The sequence below is a fragment of the Pongo pygmaeus genome, chromosome 12 (genome assembly GCF_028885625.2).
Source record: "Pongo pygmaeus isolate AG05252 chromosome 12, NHGRI_mPonPyg2-v2.0_pri, whole genome shotgun sequence".
Classification (NCBI taxonomy): domain Eukaryota; kingdom Metazoa; phylum Chordata; class Mammalia; order Primates; family Hominidae; genus Pongo; species Pongo pygmaeus.
The window spans coordinates 47,936,650-47,957,014 of NC_072385.2; the positions used below are offsets into that span (position 1 = coordinate 47,936,650).

Below are 20,365 nucleotides of genomic sequence, written 5' to 3' on the forward strand. Positions count from 1 at the left end.
TGTAATCTAAGACCTATCATTTCTTAAATCACTGTCTCCAAAGCACCAAGCCTGGCAATCGTTCATAAAGTGATTTTAAACATTTAACGTATAAACATAACAGTAACTGTAAACGGTGAGATACAAAACCATTTACCTGATTATCTCAATATGGGGAGAAAATAAATATGCATAGAAGAAAAGAGAAATACACTAATTAAGAAGGGAAAGAGTCCTTTTTTTTTTTTTTTTTTACAAAACTAAACGGAAACATAATAAACTAATGTAAGCGGTAACCTGTGGAGGAGTAGGAACACTTTTCTAAAGTCTATTTACTTTAAAATCCGGTTTTCATTTCTGAAACACTATAATGTATTATCTATTCAAAAACATCAAATGTTTAGAGGGCAGACAATACACTAAACCATTAATAGTGATTATCCCGGAAGGGTAGGAGTCAGGTTTTGTTTTCTGCTTCTGTACTTTTATGATCAGAAAAAGGATGCACTTTTTGGAAAAGATGTTTGGCGACCTCGAAGGACACGTCTCCGTGGAGTCGGGAAGGAGGAGGGCCAGGATGCGAAGGCAACGCTTTGTAGGTGATCGGACGGATTTGTTCCCACATGGGAGAGACCAGAGCACAACACGTTTGTGTACTGCCAGGAGGGAACCACGAAAAAAGCAGAGCATAGAAACGCAAGCACAGGATGGTGGTGGCCAAGAGGCGCCTGCCCCTAGTGACCTCACTTCCGCGGCCAGTGAGAGAGGCGAGGGAGCTCCAGCTCTGCCTGTAAGGTCTCGGAAGTAGGAGGCGGAGGGTAGGAAAAACGGAGGGCCAGACTGCTGTGGCTGCGGTGGAGACGAGAAACCAGGAAGAGGGTCGCCTTCCACTCGGCGACCGTAAGCGAAGCAGCGGAAGGCGAGCGCAGACATCAGCAGCTGCCCCCTAAATCCCCCCCTTCGTCTTGGCGGAAGCGGGAGACGGAGAGACGCGCGCAGCAGGGGCGGGACTGGAGAGGGGCCCCCACGCGCGGATCTCGCGAGAGCGCTAGAGGGCGGGAGCGCTATCCGAGCAGGATGCGGTTCGTGGTTGCCTTGGTCCTCCTGAGCGTCGCAGCGGCGGGTAAGACCCTCCATCGCGCATCCCACTCTTGCCCCCAGATCCCCCATTCTCACCTGGGCAGGTCACCTCTAGGCTCGCTTCTTCCCTGCCCGACCCACCTCTCCGCTAGCCATCGTCTCCCGCCCCACCCCCCACTCCCCATTCCCCCGCTGCTCCCGATCTCTTCGAGTTCGGAGGAGTTCCTTCTTCCCGCCTCCCCTTCTCCGGTGCTAACTCGTTTTTCTATTTCAGGAGCCGTGCCGCTCTCGGACACCGGAAGTGTCAAGCAAGAAGAAGCTGGAGTACGGCCTTCTACAGGAAACGTCTCCATCCACCCCAGCTTGAGCCAACGGCCTGGAGGCTCTACCAAGTCGGAGCTGGAGCCGCAGATTCCAAAAGGCAGCCCTGGCAAGTCGGATCCGGAGCCGCAGACTCCAAAAGACAGCCCTAGCAAGTCGAGTGCGGAGGCGCAGACCCCAGAAGACAGCCCCAACAAGTCGGGTGCGGAGGCAAAGACCCCAAAAGACAGCACTAGCAAGTCGGGTTCGGAGGCGCAGACCACAAAAGACAGCACTAGTAAGTCGGCTCCGGAGCCGCAGACTCCAAAAGACAGCACTGGCAAATCGGGTACAGAGGCGCAGACCCCAGAAGACAGCCCCAACAAGTCGGGTGCGGGGGCAAAGACCCAAAAAGACAGCCCTAGCAAGTCAGGTTCGGAGGCGCAGACCACAAAAGATGTCCCTAATAAGTCGGGTGTGGACGGCCAGACCCCAAAAGACGGCTCCAGCAAGTCGGGTGCGGAGGATCAGACCCCAAAAGACGTCCCTAACAAGTCGGGTGCGGAGAAGCAGACTCCAAAAGACGGCTCTAACAAGTCCGGTGCAGAGGAGCAGGGCCCAATAGACGGGCCTAGCAAGTCGGGTGCAGAGGAGCAGACCCCAAAAGACGGCCCTAACAAGGTGGTTCCAGAGCAGCCTTCCCGGAAAGACCATTCCAAGCCCATCTCCAACCCTTCTGATAACAAGGAGCTCCCTAAGGCTGACCCAAACCAGCTTGCTGACAAAGGGAAGCTTTCTCCTCATGCTTTCAAAACCGAATCTGGGGAGGAAACTGACCTCATTTCTCCCCCGCAGGAGGAAGTTAAGTCTTCAGAGCCTACTGAGGATGTGGAGCCCAAAGAGGCTGAAGATGATGATACAGGACCCGAGGAGGGCTCACCACCCAAAGAAGAGAAAGAAAAGATGTCTGGTTCTGCCGCCAGTGAGAACCGTGAAGGGACACTTTCGGATTCCACGGGTAGCGAGAAGGATGACCCTTATCAGAGCGGTTCTGGAAGTGCCAGCGCGGAGAGCAGCCACTTCTTTGCATATCTGGTGACTGCAGCCATTCTTGTGGCTGTCCTCTATATCGCTCATCACAACAAGCGGAAGGTAAGTCGACAGCGGCCTTCCGGAGGGGAGGGTTTCCAGCACCCTGGAAGCTTGGGTGTGGGTGGGTATCCCGTCACTAGATGCCCGTGAGCACTGGGGACTTTAAAACAAACTTCAGTTTTTTCCTCAGGCCCTATTAGGCCTCTTTACTCTTGTTTTGTGAATCGTGTTTTCATCCTGTCACCTGTTGACTCTGAGTGTCCTCTGCTACTGCATTAGGAGCCAAGTTAAGACATTATTAGGATCTGACCTGACTTGGAATCTCCTCCCATAGCTTTGCACTTAGGCCCTTCACAGCCTCAGAGGACCTGCGTACTTGACAGTTAAAGCACGTACCTTCCATCCTATTTCCATTCTTGAGACGAAATGTCATTTCTAGCTTCCTTTCCCAACATTCTCTCTTCCATCAGCAGTGGCACAAAGAACGGTTTCAATTACTGCGTCTTCGATACCAGCAGCAAAGAGCCCAGGGACTTCTGCAATTAATAATAATTAGAAGAAAGCCCAGAAATTGCACAGACACGTACATCTGTTACTTTTTCAGCAGGGTTTCGTCTGTTTATTAGCAACCACTCTAATGACAAAATGATGGCATTTCATATTGAGCCCCCAGAATTTAGAAGCTAGTTTCTGTAACCTGCTTAAAATTGGAGAGTCCAATTCTGGCCATAAGGCCTGTGGCTATAAAGAATAGAGGGGAAGACCTCTAGTAAAAATGTGCATTCCTGGCCGGGTGCAGTGGCTCATGCCTCTAATCCCAGCACTTTGGGAGGCCGAGGCAGGAGGATTGCTTGAGCCCAGGAGTTCGAGACCAGCCTGGCCAACATAGCAAGACCTCGTCTCTACATATAATAAAAAAACTAGCCAGACGGTGGTGGTGGACGTGTGTGGTCCCATCTACTCAGGAGGCTGAAGTGGGAGGATGGCTTGACTGTGGGAGGTCGAGGCTTCAGTGAGCCATGATCACGCCATTGCACTCCAGCCAGGGTGACAGAGTGAGACCTTACCTCTAAGAAAAAAAAAAGTGTATTTCTTATTCTATGTCCAAGCGTCCATTATGCAGGGTAACCTTGGTCATGAAATGAGATTGACAGAGTGTAGTTGACGTAGCAGCGTGGGGTACATTTGTAGATAGGAAATTCTGATTATGGTTTTTTTTTAAAGGAATGTCCTATATGCTAGATATCTCTAGGAAGGAGTTGATAGATCTTTGACTGTGTACCTTTGAATAAATCAAACAGACTTCCTCCCACATGCTAGAGCTCAGACAGCCTTCTATTTGTTATTTCCTATTAAGCAATACAAAGGATTCTGATGTAATTAGGCTCTGTCTTTCTTAAAATGGTTATAGTTTAAATAGACCTCTGTGAGTGTACTGCTCTTTCTACAGTCAGGGTCATTAATAAATATGCTACCAGGTGACTGGCTCTAATTTCAGAGACTGAACTATGCCATTACAGAACCACCTGTTAATCATTTTCTTTTTCCTTTCCTCAGATCATTGCTTTTGTCCTGGAAGGAAAAAGATCTAAAGTCACCCGGCGGCCAAAGGCCAGTGACTACCAACGTTTGGACCAGAAGGTAAGGAAGGAGGAGCCGGGTCCACGGGAGGGATAGGAGGGATAGGCAACGTCAGATGGACCCAGTAGTGGGCTTGCATTTGCCATGAGGCAGCAGTGGCTGATTCTGGGGGAGCTGTTGCTGTTGCATTCGCCCTTTTTAGACAACAAACTAGAAACATCTAGATACGCATATCTGTGACGTTAGAGCTAGCAGAGACCTTCGAATACTCTACAGCAGCTACCTCCCTTGACAGATGAGGAAATAGGCCCACGCAGAAACACTCTTTTTTTTTTTTTTCACTAAGTTTCTACTGCAAGTTAGTGGCAAACTCAGGACCTGATAGCAACTCCCTCGTCTCCCAGTCCTGAGCTTTCTGCATTCTACCAGCGCTCCATAAACTTTAATAGGCATTTGAATCACCCTGGGGAATTTTGATAAAAAGCATTATCTGATTCATTAGATGTGGGGTGGAGCCTATATTTCTACATTCTTTTTTTTTTTTTTTTTTGGAGACGGAGTTTCACTCTTGTTGCCCAGGCTGGAGTACAACGGTGCAATCTCGGCTCACTACAACCTCTGCTTCCTGGGTTCAAGCGATTCTCCTGCCTCAGCCTCCCGAGTAGCTAGGATTACAGGCGCCACCACCACGTCCAGCTAATTTTGTATTTTTAGTAGAGACGGGTTTCTCCATGTTGGTCAGGCTGGTCTCGAACTCCCAACCTCAGGTGATCTGCCCTCCTCGACCTCCCAAAATACTGAGATTACAGGCGTTAGCCACAGTGCCTGGCCTGTGTCTACATTCTTAGGAAGTTCCCAGGTGAAACCAAATGCCACTGGATCCACACTTTATGTGGTAAAGTGCTAGACTGTGCTCCCTGGAAACACAAGCCCAGAAGCACATAGGCCTCCAACTCCCCACATCAGCCTGGCTTAAGCACTGTAGGCTGGAGTGAGTACAGCCAGTCCATTCCTCTGTCAGACAGATAAGCCCTCCTTCCACCCCATGGCAGCAGAGCTGAGCAAGGGTCTCTCTAAAGACAACCTGTCTAAGCAGGAAGACTGTACTCTCACTGCGTTGCTACCAGCATGCACCCTTCCTTCTGCTTTCAGCATAGCAACAGCCAGGACATTGGCAAAGAACCATTGGTGGCCCAACTATGAATTGTTCCCAGACTTCCTGCAGGGAACACGATTCTCTTATACAACTCAATATTAGCCACAGAACGAGCCACTGAGCTCAGAACATCTTTGCTAACTAGTCCAGTGGGCTAGCTTTACCGTTTAGCTCTGGACTACTACCTTTTCAGATAATTGACTGTAAGGATTTCCCCCTTTTATGATTTTTGTTTGTTTCTTTGTTTTTGAGATGGAGTCTTGCTCTGTCGTCCAGGCTGGAGTGCAGTGGCGCAATCTTGGCTCACTGCAACCTCCACCACCCGGGTTCAAGCAATTCTCCCTCTTCAGCCTCCCGAGTAGCTGGGATTACAGGCGCCCACCACCACGCCCAGCTAATTTTTAGATTTTTAGTAGAGACGGGGTTTCACCCTTTTGGCCAGGCTGATCTTGAACTCCTGACCTCAAGTGATCCACCCACCTCAGCCTCCCAGAGTGCTGGGATTACAGGCATGAGCCACCGCCCCTGGCTTATGATTTTTAAAAAAATACACATGTGGCTGGGCATAGTGGTTCACGCCTGTAATCCCAACAGTTTGGGAGGCAGATCACCTGAGGTCAGGAGTTCGAGATCAGTCTGGCCAACATGGTGAAACACCATCTGTACTAAAAATAACAAAAATTAGCTGGGCATGATAATCCCAGGTACTACTGAGGAGGCTGAGGTGGGAGAATCGCTTGAACTTCGGAGGCAGAGGTTGCAGTGAGCCAAGATCACGCCACTGCACTCCAGCCTGGGTGACGGAGCAAGACTCCGTCTCAAAAAAAAAAAAAAAAAAAAAAAACCACCGCCAACAAAAAACACATGTAAATAATTCACAACAGTACAGAACAGTATGAAGCAGAAGCCAGGATTCCTCTCTCTCCATCAAGTGTATATCTTTCTAGTGTTAGGTTTCATTTGAAACTTTAAAAATCATTTTGTGTGCTATTTTAATTAATTACTGTTTCTGTGCTGGTGGGTCAGTATGTCTTAATTCTGAATGTTTTCCCTGCACCTCCTAAAAGATCTTTTTTTCCCCCAAAGTCCTAACAGAATGGTATATTCCTCTGGAAAAAGATGAACGTCACCAATGGATTGTGCTGCTCTCGTTTCAGCTTTGATTTTTTTGTCCTTGAGAACCTTGTCCTCCCTGCTGATTTGTTTCTAAATCAAAAGAAATGAAGAAAAAAGTACTGTGACCTAAGAGACACCCTCCTCTAGGATTTAGTGGCGGGTCTGGGCTGGCAGAGGTAGGGGGCTGCTTTGGGCTTTGCACCTGCACTTTGGTGACATTGTTCTTCTGTGTTCCCTTTATTTATGCTGGTGGCTTCCATCCATTCCTCCTCTGAGTGTGAGTGGTGGGGCACATGGAAACACGGCTATGACCAAAGGGAGATCCCAGCCTGGGCAGGCTGTGCTGCTGCCCACCCTCCCTGGGGCCCGGGCTCTGTAGGAAAGTTGTCCTTGACTGTGGCATTGCACTCTGCACTGTTTCTCTCTGCAGACCTAGGGGAAAACTGCAGGTAGAAGTGCTTTTCTACTAAGGCCTCTTACTTTGGGGGGGATGTGCCCTACAAAAGACATAGAAGATGGAGAAATGCCGGTGGGCAAAGAGCTACTTTGAATACATAATTCTCTTCAAAGACTTCAGCAGCAAACCAAAACAGCAGGTTAAAAAAAAAATGCTTTTTTGGGTGCAAGTCTAACCTGTCTAGCATGAGATCTTCTTGATTTTCTGATTATTTTATGTAGCTTGAGACAAAGTGAATCAACTTCCACTTGGTTGTACCGAGCATAAAACAGAACTTGGGCTTCCTGACAGTGAGGCCACTGTCCCATCACAGATTTTAAAAATAAATATGATTTGAAGTAGCGTGATCTTTCACACAATCATACTCAGTAGGAACTTTTTGAAATTGGGCGAGTTCATGTTTCATGCGAGAAAACATGAAGGAGGGTTTTGGTTTTGGTCTGCAGTTTTTCCAAAGGGCTTTTTTGAGATACATTTCCCACAAAGTCCATTTTGCCTTTGTTGCCTAAAACAGACAAAATAGACTTAGATGTATTAATAGAAACTATACTCTCTGCCCATTTTTACCTCAGTGTATTTAATGGTCCTTTAATCTGATATAAGATGCCAAGGGTATTTCATAAAAGTTCTTCCTCCATGCCATGTCAGGAGTTAATACAAATGAAGAAATTCCATGGGTTCCCCTGGGATAAGTGAGGGTAGTGTCTTGGACGACACTATTGTTTGAAGGTTTATCTCTTCTAATCATGCTCTACCGCATTGTAGAGAGTCTAAAGAGAGTTGTTTCTGAGTTGATCTCAGGGAAATACAAATAACGGGAGATGAGGGAAATAAGATGAATTCTGTGCTGTCAAGGCACTAAGTCTGCAGAAAGGACCATGCTTCTTATATTATCTTCCACCTTGCTTAAAACAGCCCATAGCTTTGAGTTGACATTTTCATTCTTGGCGGGTAGCCTACTTTATGAAGGTAAGTAATGAACTCCTACCCTTCTTGGGTCATTCTCTGTACTGATGCGTTAGTCTTATAATACTTTGCACCAACCTGAGGAATCTTTTAGGCTTCTCTAGCATCCCCTAAGACTGTGGCTATTTCACTTCTCTCTCCCTGCCTGCCTCCCTTTTCCCTGCCTTTCCCCTCCTCATGTTTTCTGGTTGTGCCCATCTATACCAGCTCCTTTCCTTCCACCTTCGTATGCACCCAGATTTTTCTGTTCCCATCTGTCCTGTTTGTTATTCATCCCGCTGCTCAACTTCTCCAGTACGTTGCTTCCCTTAAGTTGCCATTCATTCTCTTCATGACTTTTACTAACTCACTTTGGTCTCTGTCAACTAAGCTTTTCTAAAGGTTACCAGTTATCCGATCACCAAATCCATGGCTTTTTCTCAAAGCTTAGTCTTGTCCTTGACAGAACTGGACAGTATTGACCATCCAAATGGAAATTCCACTTTCTTGGTGTCTGTGACAAATGGTCCTTTGCCTTATCGTGTGCTGGTGGGGAAGAGGCCCTCAAAGCCAGGCCTCTCTATTCCTTTGACTGTCTCCTCAGCCATTCACCCATTCTTCATCCTCGGAGTGAGTGATTCCCAAGTCTTTGTCTTGGCTTAATTCCTAAAGAACCCAATCCTGCTGGTATTGAATAGTTCAGCTTGGTTGTCACTGAAGGGAATTTCTCTCTTCTGCCCATCAGTCTGTCCCTCCCAACTGTCCAGGACAGTCTTCAGCCACCTAAATTCCTAACTGCAGACTTTTGCCCTTTTTCTCTCTCATCACCAAAGTCCTATCCATTTTTTTTTTAAATAAAAGAGCCTTAGCTACAGTCTTTCCATTTTCCTTGCTTCTCTTATTGCACACCCCCAACCCATTTTGCTTCTCTCTTGGATTTTGTTTTTTCAGATCCACATTTATTGGGTTTCCTGTCCAGCTTCTTGGAAAGGAGCTCAATCTTGGAAAGACTGATCTTAACAAAATATTTTCCCTGGTCTGAAGCTTTGGTCTGAACTTCTCAAGGCTTAGAGAATCCAGTTACAGACCTTTTGGGGTTCAGGATGCTATAGATTGACACCCTCCTGCCTGTTTTTCTCTGCATCCCAACCTGGCCAAGGCCCCTCCTGTGGGGTGCCCATCTGTGCCTTTATTCCGGCTGTGCCCTCGACTTTCCAGCTTCCCATGGTTCTTTGGTTAGGTTTCTCTCCCTTCTCTTCTCTTCTTTCTCCTTCCCCAGTCTGCCTGTTTCTTCAGGGCCCAGTTTGTTTCCTTGTACACCTTCCTCACTACCCCACCCCACATGGTGGACTCTTTCCCTCAGCTCCACTAGCTCTTCATCATGCCACTCATTTCAGAACTTCAGCAAAACAGGGCAGTCAGGATCTCATGTCTTTCTGGTCTCCCTAAGAAAACTAAGCTCTTGAGGGACAGCCCTTGGCAATGCTTTCCTATCTGCTGAGCATGGTGACCTTCCTTAGGACTTCCAGAGTTCAGTTCCTTCTGGCAGAGAGGTTTTCTTTCTCCATGCCATATGGATGTGACTCAAATGAGGGGTCCCACAGCTTTTCCTGGCTACCACTTGCTGTGACCTTATACATGTTGGGGTTTGCTCTTAAAGAGGAGAGCAGGAAGAAAGGTTGGTTTCAGAAACCAAGAGGGTCGGCAGTGGACACATACATTTTGTCATGGAGTCCACAGAGCTGAGCTTTTGAGCAGACTCTGAGAAGTATCATTGCTTGTGTTGAAAGAATACAACAGGATTTAAGTTTCTCTTTAGAAATTGCACTGAAGAAAGGCTGGGCGCGGTGGCTCCCCCTGTAATCCCAGCGCTTTGGGAGGCCGAGGCGGGCGGATCACAAGGTCAAGAGATCGAGACCATCCTGGCCAACATGGTGAAACCCCGTCTCTAATAAAAATACAAAAATTAGCCGGGCGTGGTGACGTGCACCTGTAGTCCCAGCTACTAGATAGGCTGAGGCAGGAGAATTGCTTGAATCCGGGAGGCGGAGGTTGCAGTGAGCCGAGATCGTGCCACTGAACTCCAACCTGCCAATAGAGTGAGACTCCGTCTCAAAAAAAAAAAAAAAAAGAAAGAAATAGCACTGAAGAAAATACTGCACATCAAAGGAAAACTTATTTTCTGCATGGTGTCTTTTCAAAGATAGAATATTTGAAGCATGTTTTCTAGCGATTGTGTGGATGAGGGTGAGCTGGCTGAGGCATCGCTCAAGCTTGGGGGTGGTGTGTAAGAAGCACGTGGAGCCACAGGAGGCACCTCCTATAGTCAGCTAAGGGCTTCCCTTTCTGCGCCCAGCTTTTGGGCGAAGGGTGATTTCTATTAGACAAATCTGTGCTTCAGTCATAGATGTTAATAGAGGAAGCAGTTTTCCTGCTGCAGATTCCTGAATAGAGTTGCTGAAAGAGTCTGCTTCTGGACTCAGGGGAAGTTGAAGGCCAGTCTGTGTAGAAAGGCTGAGGCAACTGGGAAAGACCTGACAGCTAGTTACATATACTCTGACATAGTACCCCCATAATGGCTTCTAGTGACACTTGTGCTGATAGAATTCTAAACCTCTGGAATTTTCCTGCTGGTGACTTCTATGGCCGTTGACTGTACAGGGTAACCTGATGCCAGATGCTGTGGGTGTGATGAGAACTAGAGCATTGCAGCATGGAGGAAACTGTGAGGCATCAGATCCTGTGCTTCTGCAGGCCATTTTCTGAAAACCCCTGTTAGGAAGGTTGGATTTGGCATGACTTGCTTGAGCAAGAGTCCTGGGGAGAGATTTTGAGGTTTAATTTAACGGTATATCCAGAGCTAGCAGTGACTCAACTCGTCTAGTTCTGCAAGTCAGATGTAAACTTAGAGTCTCCTTTGTGAAGGGTTTGGGTCTGAGCTGTATAGTATGTCAAACTGCCAGTAAGCCAGCCCTTCACCCTCTGATAGATATTCCTTTAATTCACCAGACTTCATGTTCGATAAATGATTAATGGTTGAAATTGTTTCTCTTCTTTTGTGTTTTCCCAGTTAATAGATGGCCACTGTTTCCACAATGTTTTATACTTTCAGCTTTTTGTAACTTAACTATAATTACTTAATTTTATTTTTTTAAAGCTTGTTGTGGTCTAATGAGAAGTATTTTTCAGTGCATAATGTTTTTCTGAGCTTCTGTAAATGCCATCCCAATGTGGTTTTGTTTTGTTGAACAGAATCGAAAATAAATTTCAAAATGTTAAAGCAATGGATTTAATACATTTATTTATTTATTTTATTTTATTTTTGAGACAGAGTCTTGCTCTGTCACCAGGCTGGAGTGCAGTGGTATGATCTCGGCTGACTGCAGCCTCCACCTCCCAGGTTCAAGTGATTCTCCTGCCTCAGCCTCCCGAGTAGCTGGGACTACAGGTGCGTGCCACCATGCCCAGCTAGTTTTTGTATTTTTAGTGGAGACGGGGTTTCACCATGTTGGCCAGGCTGGTCTCAATCTCTTCTTCATGATCCGCCCACTTTGGCCTCCCAAAGTGCTGGGGATTACAGGCGTAAGCCACCGCGCCCGGCCAATAAATTTATTAATATTATATTAAGATGAACTACAATAAAACCTTTGGTATGTCAGTTTAACATAAGTGAAAGGTCCTTTTTATGCCTTTTGAGCCTTCCTTCACCTTCCATCCAACACACACATGTACCAGTAAATTGCAGATGCCATTTCTGGGCTTTGCACACTTTCTCTGTCTTTCCATGTTCTGCTCCTGACCAACTCTCTTACCATCTGACTCCTCCCAGCCTGGCTGCCTGTGTTGCTTTCAGTAGCTGGGCCATTGCTGGGAACACTCTGTTGCCTCCCTGCGCTGTCTCCTGCTGTGCCATTGTCTGGAATGCCCTGCAGCCTGCCTCAACACAATGAAGTAATCTTCTTACCAGTCGATGCCCTGACTCCTGACATCACCCTTCCCTGCCCTGCGTCACCTTTCCCTTTTGGAGGATAAGGCTTGATTGAGGCTCAGATACCGAGCTCCCTGAAGGTGCCTTGACGCTGGCACATCGAGAACCAGATGCCACCCCGATGATACGGAAGACAGACCCGGGACTTCCATATGAATTGGATATGATCATCTGACATGCACCCTACTAACTAATGGATCCTGCTGTTACCCCAAAACTCCAGAACAACACTGGGCTGGACACAGGCATTTCCTGTTCCCTGAAGAGCCACTGAACCTAGCACAAAAGAGATCTAGAACTCTCCAAACCTATGGAATGGCAACCAAAACCATGCCCAGGTTTTGAGTTAAGCCTCATTAGTCTCCCTTTTCCCTTGATAGTGTAGAGCTGTGCAGCGCAGCACTAAGTGAATGAGAGCAGGAGCCTCAGGACAGAACTGAACCCACCAGCTTGAGCTGACAACACTGCCAGGGGTTCTATCCACCGACGGAATATTCGCTTTGATCACTGAGTTAGGAGGCATGGGTGAGGGATGCAGAGTGCCGCTCGTCATGAGACATCAAGCTATCCAAGTCAATATCCTATTAGTGGGGATGGCATATTATAGAAGGTGTAAAGAGCTCACCTGCCCCAGCTGGAAGCAATGATTCCATTGCCCCAGATTCGGAATTGTGATTTAAACTAGGCCTCTCTTCAGGCATCAGAACCAAATTAGAGTGCAAGGAACTAATGCCCCAGCCATTGGGCAAATTCCTCTGACTGCTCCCTGATGGAACTAATTCTTCTGTGCCCAGATCCTAGAATCAAGATCCTTAAGGTCTGAGTACAAGTTCCACTTCAGGATGGCGCTGCTGCACAGCAGGCCACCTTGCAGGGCCCCGAGCAGCCCACAGGTGAAGATATCCTGGCCTAGGAGGCAAGAGCAGAGGCCCCTGAGCGTGCACCCAGGCAGGCCCAGGGGAGGGTGGGGCCCTGGTGCTCTTCCCTCCACGTGAGGGCCACCCAGAGCTGGCTCCAATCAGGACCGGGGCCACAGCCTGCCCAGGCAGCCCTGCTCAGGGGATGGGAGGCTGCAGGGGACAGCAGGGCCTGAGGGCAGGAACAGAGGACGTTGGGCGACAGGAGCTCAGGGTCTCAGGTCCTGACAACATGGGGCAGTGAGTATACCTGTCAGATAGAGGTTGGTGATGGGGCTCTGGGCCCTCAAGGAGGCCATCACACGAGGGTGCAGGCGGCCCAGGTCATGGTCAGCCCCATAGCAGGCACCTCGGGGAGCAGCCAGAACTGGTTGGTGAGTGGGGATCCTGCAGTCACACTCTCCACCTGAGGGCACAAAGGGTGGGGCAGGCATGTGAGATCCTGGCTCCCCTCCCTCTTCTGCTCTTTCCCATTCACTGACTCCGGGGTTGGGTGCCCTGTCCTTCCCTGGGGCTCGTGTCTTGGGGCCCAATTCCCCTGTCTCAAGGAAAGGGCAGAAACCGCACCGTGAGGTCCGTCACCACCCCAAATACTTTACCCCCCACCTTCCCCTCCAGCTGTGGAAACAGTTTCAGGACCACTGACATAGAGGCTTCCACAAAGGAGTTTTTGAAGGTCTCATAGTCACTGCCCCGCTTTCCCTTCAGCTCCGCCTGCCACTCCTCAAACCACTTGTAGGTGGTGGGTATGAGCATGATCATGGTGGACCGGCCTGGGGATCAGAGCTGATATTACTACTGCCCGGCCCCTCCCTCCACCCCCTCACCCGGGACCTGCAGCCCCACCTGGGAATCGGTCCTCCCAGGTCGGATCCTTGGTTGACGGGAAAGCGATGAAGAGAAGAGGGATGTGTTCCGCAGACTCTTCCCTGGGCATGCAGACATAGCGCTCCATCCTGCGTGTGACAAGAGTGTGGTGCTATCTCCAGGCTTTTGTCCTCAAAACCCCAGAACCACTGCAAGGACTGCTCATCCCTAGGGACTTCCCACAGGGGTGAGGCTGAGCCACAGCCTTGGCGTGACAAACTTCCAGGAGCAAATTGGAAATTGCCCACTTCCTCCCATTCCGTAACTTCTGCTCGTTCTCTGAGTCAAGTAGGGAGGCACAGGACACACACACGCACGCGCGCGCGCGCCATACACCTGGTCCATGTCCGTGTCATAGTAAACATAGTAGTTGGTGGACGGCAGATGCAGGTCTTCCTTGGTGCCTCGCAGGCAGATGAAAACAGAGGTCATGCCTAAGCCGGGCCGCACCGTCCCCAGCTGCTGCTTCACACCTGCCAAGGGGAGTGGTTGGTGCCTGTGTGGACCATGGCCGGAGACAGCCACTCCCTGCTCCCAGGAGAGCCTCAGGGTGCCTGCTCACTGTGTCCTGAGCCTTATCCTCAGTTGCCAGCTTTGTGCCCAAGCCACTTTTACAGCTGTTTCAACTTGATGTTGGCAGGGGCCTGCTCTTCTGTGTCCTCCTGCCTGGGAAGGACACTACCCCAGGTTCCTATTCTTCCACCTTCCCCGCCTCTGCTCCAAGCCCCTTCAGAGCCAGGTGAAGCCCAGTCCTGGTCCTCAGCCCCCATGAGCTGGCTCAGCACCTGCAGGAAGGTCAGGCTTACTGCCTCCCATCTTCCCCTTTGTGTCTTGAAGTGGGGAGCGCATGACTGGGCTCCCCCCATGAAGACCACACATGAACAGCAGCTCATTACCAGCCTGATTTCAGGATGAACTTCTATGCAGCCACGGAGTGAGTGAACATGCATGATTCCTAGTGTGACATCAGAACACAGGGCCTCCAGAGGGATGCCATGCATGTGAGCAAAGGCAGGCAGCCTGACTGGTACTTGGCATCTCAGGACTCAGCTGGAGGGAGGAGGGAAGAACTGCACTATGGCAGAGGCCACAGCCACTGTGGGGCATCTGATGTCCCCCAGACCTAAACAGCTGGGCTTCCCCACTCCTCAGCAGATGACCCGAGACCGGTGTTCTGGAAACTGCCCCCACAGATTCTTCTGCTGTCTTCCCTTTCCCGTGCCAGAGGGATGCCTGGCTCCTCTGCTTTTTCCATTTTTTAAAAATTTATTTATTTTTAGATGGAGTCTTGCTCCGTCGCCCAGGCTGGAGTGCAGAGTCCAGGCGATCTCTGTTTACTGCAACCACCTCCCGTGCTGAAGTGATTCTCCTGCCTCAGCCTCCCGAATAGCTGGGATTACAGGCATGTACCATCACACCCACTAATGTTTGTATTTTCAGTAGAGACGGGGTTTCACCACGTTGGCCAGGCTATTTTCAAACTCCTGACCTCAAGTGATCTGCCTGCCTCGTCCTCCCAAAGTGCTGGGATTGAAGGCGTGAGTCACCGTGCCCGGCCTGCTTCGTTCATGTAACTAAATATTTGTGAGTCCCTCAGGTTGTGTTCAGGAGGAAGAGACACAGGAATAGGGATGGAGGGCAAGAGGGACAGATGGCTCTAGCTGGGCTGCCTGGGTGAGGTGCTGGGGCCTGGCCAGGACAGTGTCAGTTCCCAGAGGTCCTGGGACAGGGGAGAATGGAGGTGTCAGGGTCACAGAGAGAAAGGCAGGAAGTAGCAAAGGCAGAGTCTGCCTGTGCACCATGCCCGACCTCCCTGCTCTGCCCCTGGGCCGTCTCTACCTCACCCCCTCAGCTCCCCTGGTCTGAGAGAGGGGAGGCCAAGCAGGCTGCAGGCCCAGCCACGTGGGGCAGGGGAAGGAGAGGCTGGCATTGGTGGAGCCACCCACTGCACTGCCAGTCATACAAAGTCTATCACACAGAATTATGTGCAGTATTTTTTTTTTTTTTGAGACAGAGTCTTGATCTTGTCTCTCAGGCTGGATTGCAATGGCACAATCTCGGCTCACTGCAACCTCCACCTCCTGGCTTCAAGCGATTCTCTGGCCTCAGCCTCCCAAGTAGCTGGGACTACAGGCGGCCGCCACCATGCCCGGCTAAGTTTTGTATTTTTAGTAGAGAGAAGGTTTCACCATGTTGGCCAGGCTGGTCTTGAACTCCTGACCTCAGGTGATCTGCCTGCCTCGGCCTCCCTGTGTGTTGGGATTACAGGTGTGAGCCACCGCGCCTGGCCTATAGTACTTTTTAATGAAAGAAATTACTATGTTACTGGTTTATGTATTTGCTATATTTTTATTGTTTTAAACAAAAAAGTTTAAGAAGTAAAAAAAAAAAAAAAAGTTTTTGTTTTTGTTTTGAGAGGGAGTCTCACATTGCTGCCCAGGCTGGAGTGCAGTGGCATGATCTCAGCTCACTGCAACCTCTGCCTCCTGGGTTCAAGAGATTCTCCTGCCTCAACCTCCCTAGTAGCTGGGATTACAGGCGCCCGCCACCGTGTCCGGCTAATTTTTATATTTTTAGTAGAGTTGGGGTTTCGAGGTCATGGTCTCAAACTCTTGACCTCAAGTGATCTGCCCACTTTGGCCTCCCAAAATACTGAGATTAGCAGGCATAAGCCACTGCACCTAGCCCCAAAAAAGACTTTAATTAGAAAAAAAGCTCATAGAATAAGGATATAAAGAAAATATTTTTGTGTAGCTGTACAATGTATTTGCGTTTTGAGCTAAGTGTTATTACAAGAGTCAAAAAGTGTTTTAGTTGATAAAGTAAAAAAGTTAAACTAAGGTTAATTTATTCTTGAAGAAAGAATAATATTTCTTTATAAACCTAGTGTTGCCTAAGTGTACAGCATCATGGTTACTCATCACTCACTGACGCACCTAGAGCAGCTCCCAGTCCTGCAAGCTCCATGCCTGGGAAATGCCCTATACAGCTATGCCATATTTTATCTTTTTTTTTTCCCAAGACAGAGTTTTGATCTTGTTGCCCAGGCTGGAGTGCAACGGTGCGATCTTGGCTCACTGCAACCTCTGCCTCCTGGGTTCAAGCAATTCTCCTGCCTCAGCCTCCTGAGTAGCTGAGATTACAGGCGCCCGCCACCACGCCCAGTTACTTTTTGTATTTTTAGTAGAGACAGGGTTTCATCATGTTGGACAGGCTGGTCGCTAACTCCTGACCTCAGGTGATCCACCCTGCTCGGCCTCCCAAAGTGCTGGGATTACAGGCTTGAGCCACTGCACCCGGCCCATCTTTTATACCAGATTTTACTGTACCTTTTCTATGATTTGTTTTTGTTTTTTTGAGAAAGAGTCTCACTCTGTCGCCCAGGGTGGAGTGCAGTGGTGCGCTTTCGGCTTACTGCAACCTCTGCCTCCCGGGTTCAAGTGATTCTTGTGCCTTAGCCTCCTAAGTAGCTGGGATTACAGGCATGTGCCACACACCTGGCTAATTTTTGTATTTTTAGTAGAGATGGGGTTTCAACGTGTTGGTCAGGCTGGTCTCGAGCTCCCCACCTGAGGTGATCTGCCTGCCTTGGCCTCCCAAAGTGCTAGGATTACAGGTGTGAGCCACCACGCCCAGCCACCTTTTCTATGTTTAGATACACACTCACCACTGTGTCACAGTCACCTATAGTATTCAGTACAGTAGCATATGCTGTACAGGCTTGTGGCCTAGGAGCAATAGGCTATACCATATAGCCTAGGTGTGTACACCATTTAGGTTTTTCTAACTACACTCTATGATGTTTGCACAATAAAATTGCCCAACCACGCATTTGTGAGAACCTTGTCTCAGTTGCTAAGCGATGCATGACTGTATATGAAATGTCTAGAATAGACAAGTTTGGAGACAGAAAGTAGATTAGTTGTTGCCTAGGGCTGGGGGAGATGGGCAAAATGTGGAGTGATTTTCAAAGGATATGGGGCTTCCTTTGGGGCTGACAAAAACTTTCTAAAATTGACTATGGTGATAGGTGCACAACTCTGAACATACAGCCAATGAATTGTCTACTTTTTTTTCTTTTCTGAGATGAAGTTTTGCTCTGTTTCCCAGGCTAGAGTGCAATAGCGCCGTCTCGGCTCACTGCAACCTCCACCTCTTGGGTTCAAGTGATTCTCCTATCTCAGCCTCCCGAGTAGCTGGGATTACAGGTGCGCATCATCATGCTTGGCTAATTTTTGTATTTTTAGTAGAGACGGGGTTTCGCCATGTTGGCCAGGCTGGTCTCGAACTCCTGACCTCAGGTGATCCACCCGCCTCGGCCTCCCAAAGCGCTAGGATTACAGGTGTGAGCCATCGCACCCAGCCTGAATTGTATACCTTTTTTGTTTGAGGCAGAGTCTTACTCTGTTGAGAAGGTTGGAATGCAGTGGCACAATCATAATTCACTGCAGTCTTGAACTCCTGGGCTCAAGTGATCCTCCTGCCTCAGCCTCCTGAGTAGCTGGGACTACAGGCTTGTGTGCCACCATCCCCAGCTATTTTTTTTTTTTTTTTAAAGAGATCAGGTCTTGCTATGTTGCCCAGGCTAGTCCTGAACTCCTGGCCTCAAGTCATCTTCCTGCCTCAGCCTCTCAAAGCATTGGTATTATAGGCAAGAGCGGCTCTGCCCAGCTGAAATGTATACTTTAAATGGGTGAAGTGTAACTTTAAATGGCTGAAGTATATCTCCATAAAGCTGTTACAAAAAAATTAATTGTGGTGCTAGATACTATGGGAAGTATCCAAAAGATGCTTCCTCACATCTTGGCAATTACAAGTCAAATGGGTGATAGAAGCATAAGCTGAATGTCATTCCAGGAGGTAAATGCATTTAAATCAACTGTGAAAATGATTACTCCCTTTGCAGCTCAGTCATGGACACTGACTGGCCTATGTACATTTGAGACATAGGAAGCTGGGCTCAGGTTCTCTAAGGGTGTCAGGCATGCCTAACATTCCCGTGGCAAGTGGCAATCCTCCTTTGCATATCTGCGAAAGTCTAACGCAGGGTTTGGGAGTGAAACGGGGTTTGATTCAACAAAAGCACTAAAGAAACACTCAGAAAAGGTCTTGCAACTGCAATTTTATTTTCTTTTGTGAAAATAAACAACTGGGAGTTTAAATTGCTCCAAAAACCATAAAAACAAAAAGAAATACACACAGAAGCATGTGAGGTGATGGGGAAGGGAACAGGGTCTCTAGAACTTTGGCAGATTGTGCTGGCACGGACCCAGGTGACAGGAGCCAGACCATGGGGGCCGGTCCCACTTGCCACTCTGGGACTGTGAGGGGAATGATCGCCACTGGCAAGGATGGGGAGGAACACAGACTTCTTCGCTGAGTAAGTGGCAGGCACCTTGAGTCCCTTTAAATGTAGGGCTTGGGAGGAAACCATTTCAGAGGACCGCTTTCTCCACTGAAAGCTGGGGCTGGCGAGTTCGGGCCCACTGAGGGAGGGGACGCTGGTGGCAGCAAATCAGGCCAAGATGTCTTCTCACATGGTGACCGCCTCACACTGGGCAGAGGACAGAGGACGAAGAAGAACCCACGGTATTGAGCAGACGATGAAAACTTGGGCTGGGTAACAGGAAATGTCACAATGGCAGAGCTGCAGATGGAGTGGGGGAAGCTGGGGCAGGCGGCAGGGGCGAGAGGAGACAGGAGACAGAAAGTGCAAGAGAGGTAGAGAGAGATGCACCCTCTGCCCAGGTCCATCCACCACAGCACCTACAGGACGAACAGCACGCTACTTTTCAGTTCTCTTTCTTATAAAGATTTTTTTTTGTTGTTTTGTTTTGTTTTTTAAAAAAGCCTTAAGATCAGCTACTGGTTACATCTACAAACTGTAAAGTGCTGTTGTTACCAGCCACTTTACAGAACAGTCCAGAGTGGTCAAATATTGACCAATAAAGTCTCCTTTTTCTTTTTCTTCTGAATCATTACTACTCAATGAGTCACGTGACAGCCTGCAGGGGTCAGGGGGCAGCTTAGTGGGCAGACTTGGTGACCAGGGAAAGAGGCTGGGCCTGTAGCACCGGGAGGGCCTGGTGGGCATGGAGCGTGGCGGGGAAGGATGGGGGAGAGGCCAGCAGAGCTGTGGGCATGGACCCAAGGGGGAGGGGCCGGGACAGGAGGGGAGGCTGGCTGCCCATCTGCCCAGAGGAGGAGGCTGCAGCCTTAGCTGACAGGAAGGCGGCAGAGTGGAGAGCCAGCTGGGCCCGGGTTTCTGGTTTGGTGGTGAGGGAGAGGGGCTGGGCTTGCTCCGAATGGGTGGCAGCAGGGGCAGCTGGTGAGGCCAAAGCTGCAGAGGGAGTGGCCGGGGAGTCCAGCATGCTCCCGTGGGAGGAGGCAGGGCTGTCACAGGGCTTCTCGGGGGGCAGGTACTGAACACATGGCTTCTTGCTCTTGGAGGCCAGGGCACCTAGGGGGAAGATACAAGAAAGAGTGAGCAGCTATAGCTCTGTGAGAGGTGGAGGCTGAGGAACAGCCCTGGTGATACATGTGCTTTGGAGACATAGGGATGCTTTTGGTGAGGACCTGACATTACTTCCAAAGCTTTCAAGACTAGGAAACTGCATTCACAAATACCCAGAGAACAGAGAAGAGCAATGCCCAAACTGATGAAGATCCACCCAGCATCAGATCGGAGAGAAGACGGCTCAGTGTCTCACAGGACCGCCCTCCTTTCCTAAAGCTCGTAACTTTTGGGATGAATCTCCAGTTTGCTTTGAAATCTTTGGCTTATGGTATTAATACAGTCAGAGAGAGTGCATGCCTGCTGAGCAGTGTGCCAGACAGTGGGTTCTGTAGCACACATGGGTTCCACTCATGTGCGCTCCTATGTATAA

General features: G+C 49.1%; 2 protein-coding genes and 1 pseudogene across 9 annotated transcripts in view; 1 reads left to right on the top strand and 2 right to left on the bottom strand.

Moving 5' to 3' along the window:
* The first annotated feature begins 474 nt into the window (after positions 1–474).
* TGOLN2 (trans-golgi network protein 2) lies at positions 475–19,453 on the top strand. Of its 7 annotated transcripts, none has more exons than XM_054475413.2 (5): positions 475–1,102; positions 1,334–2,040; positions 2,215–2,511; positions 4,009–4,092; positions 6,275–7,103. In XM_054475413.2, exons 1-5 carry the CDS (start codon positions 1,057–1,059, stop codon positions 6,278–6,280), a joined length of 1,140 nt encoding a protein of 379 aa, XP_054331388.1. In that variant the 5' UTR covers positions 475–1,056; the 3' UTR covers positions 6,281–7,103. The 7 variants fall into 7 exon arrangements, with proteins under 7 accessions (XP_054331388.1, XP_054331381.1, XP_054331384.1 ...); XM_054475412.2 differs by lacking the exon at positions 6,275–7,103 and adding an exon at positions 11,536–19,453 and having other exon boundaries at positions 728–1,102; XM_054475410.2 differs by lacking the exon at positions 6,275–7,103 and adding an exon at positions 11,038–11,370 and having other exon boundaries at positions 728–1,102.
* On the bottom strand, positions 12,470–13,387 carry LOC129029997 (all-trans-retinol 13,14-reductase-like; annotated as a pseudogene).
* Positions 18,581–20,365, bottom strand: part of TCF7L1 (transcription factor 7 like 1) — a 177,029-nt gene continuing 175,244 nt past the window's right edge. For both annotated transcript variants that reach the window (XM_054475404.2, XM_054475405.2), the window contains exon 12: positions 18,581–19,938. In XM_054475404.2, coding sequence (XP_054331379.1) covers positions 19,505–19,938 — 434 coding nt within the window. In that variant the 3' untranslated portion in view covers positions 18,581–19,504. The remainder of the gene's footprint in view (positions 19,939–20,365) is intronic.

What these genes read in the sequence shown, in the direction of transcription:
- TGOLN2 (XM_054475414.2), top strand. Translation starts at nt 1,057, where the DNA reads ATGCGGTTCGTGGTTGCCTTGGTCCTCCTGAGCGTCGCAGCGGCGG. An exon ending in CTCATCACAACAAGCGGAAG is followed by an intron (nt 2,512 to 4,008) that starts GTAAGTCGACAG and finishes TCCTTTCCTCAG; the next exon opens with ATCATTGCTTTTGTCCTGGA. An exon ending in GGTAAGGAAGGAGGAGCCGG is followed by an intron (nt 4,112 to 6,255) that starts GTCCACGGGAGG and finishes ACCTCCTAAAAG; the next exon opens with ATCTTTTTTTCCCCCAAAGT.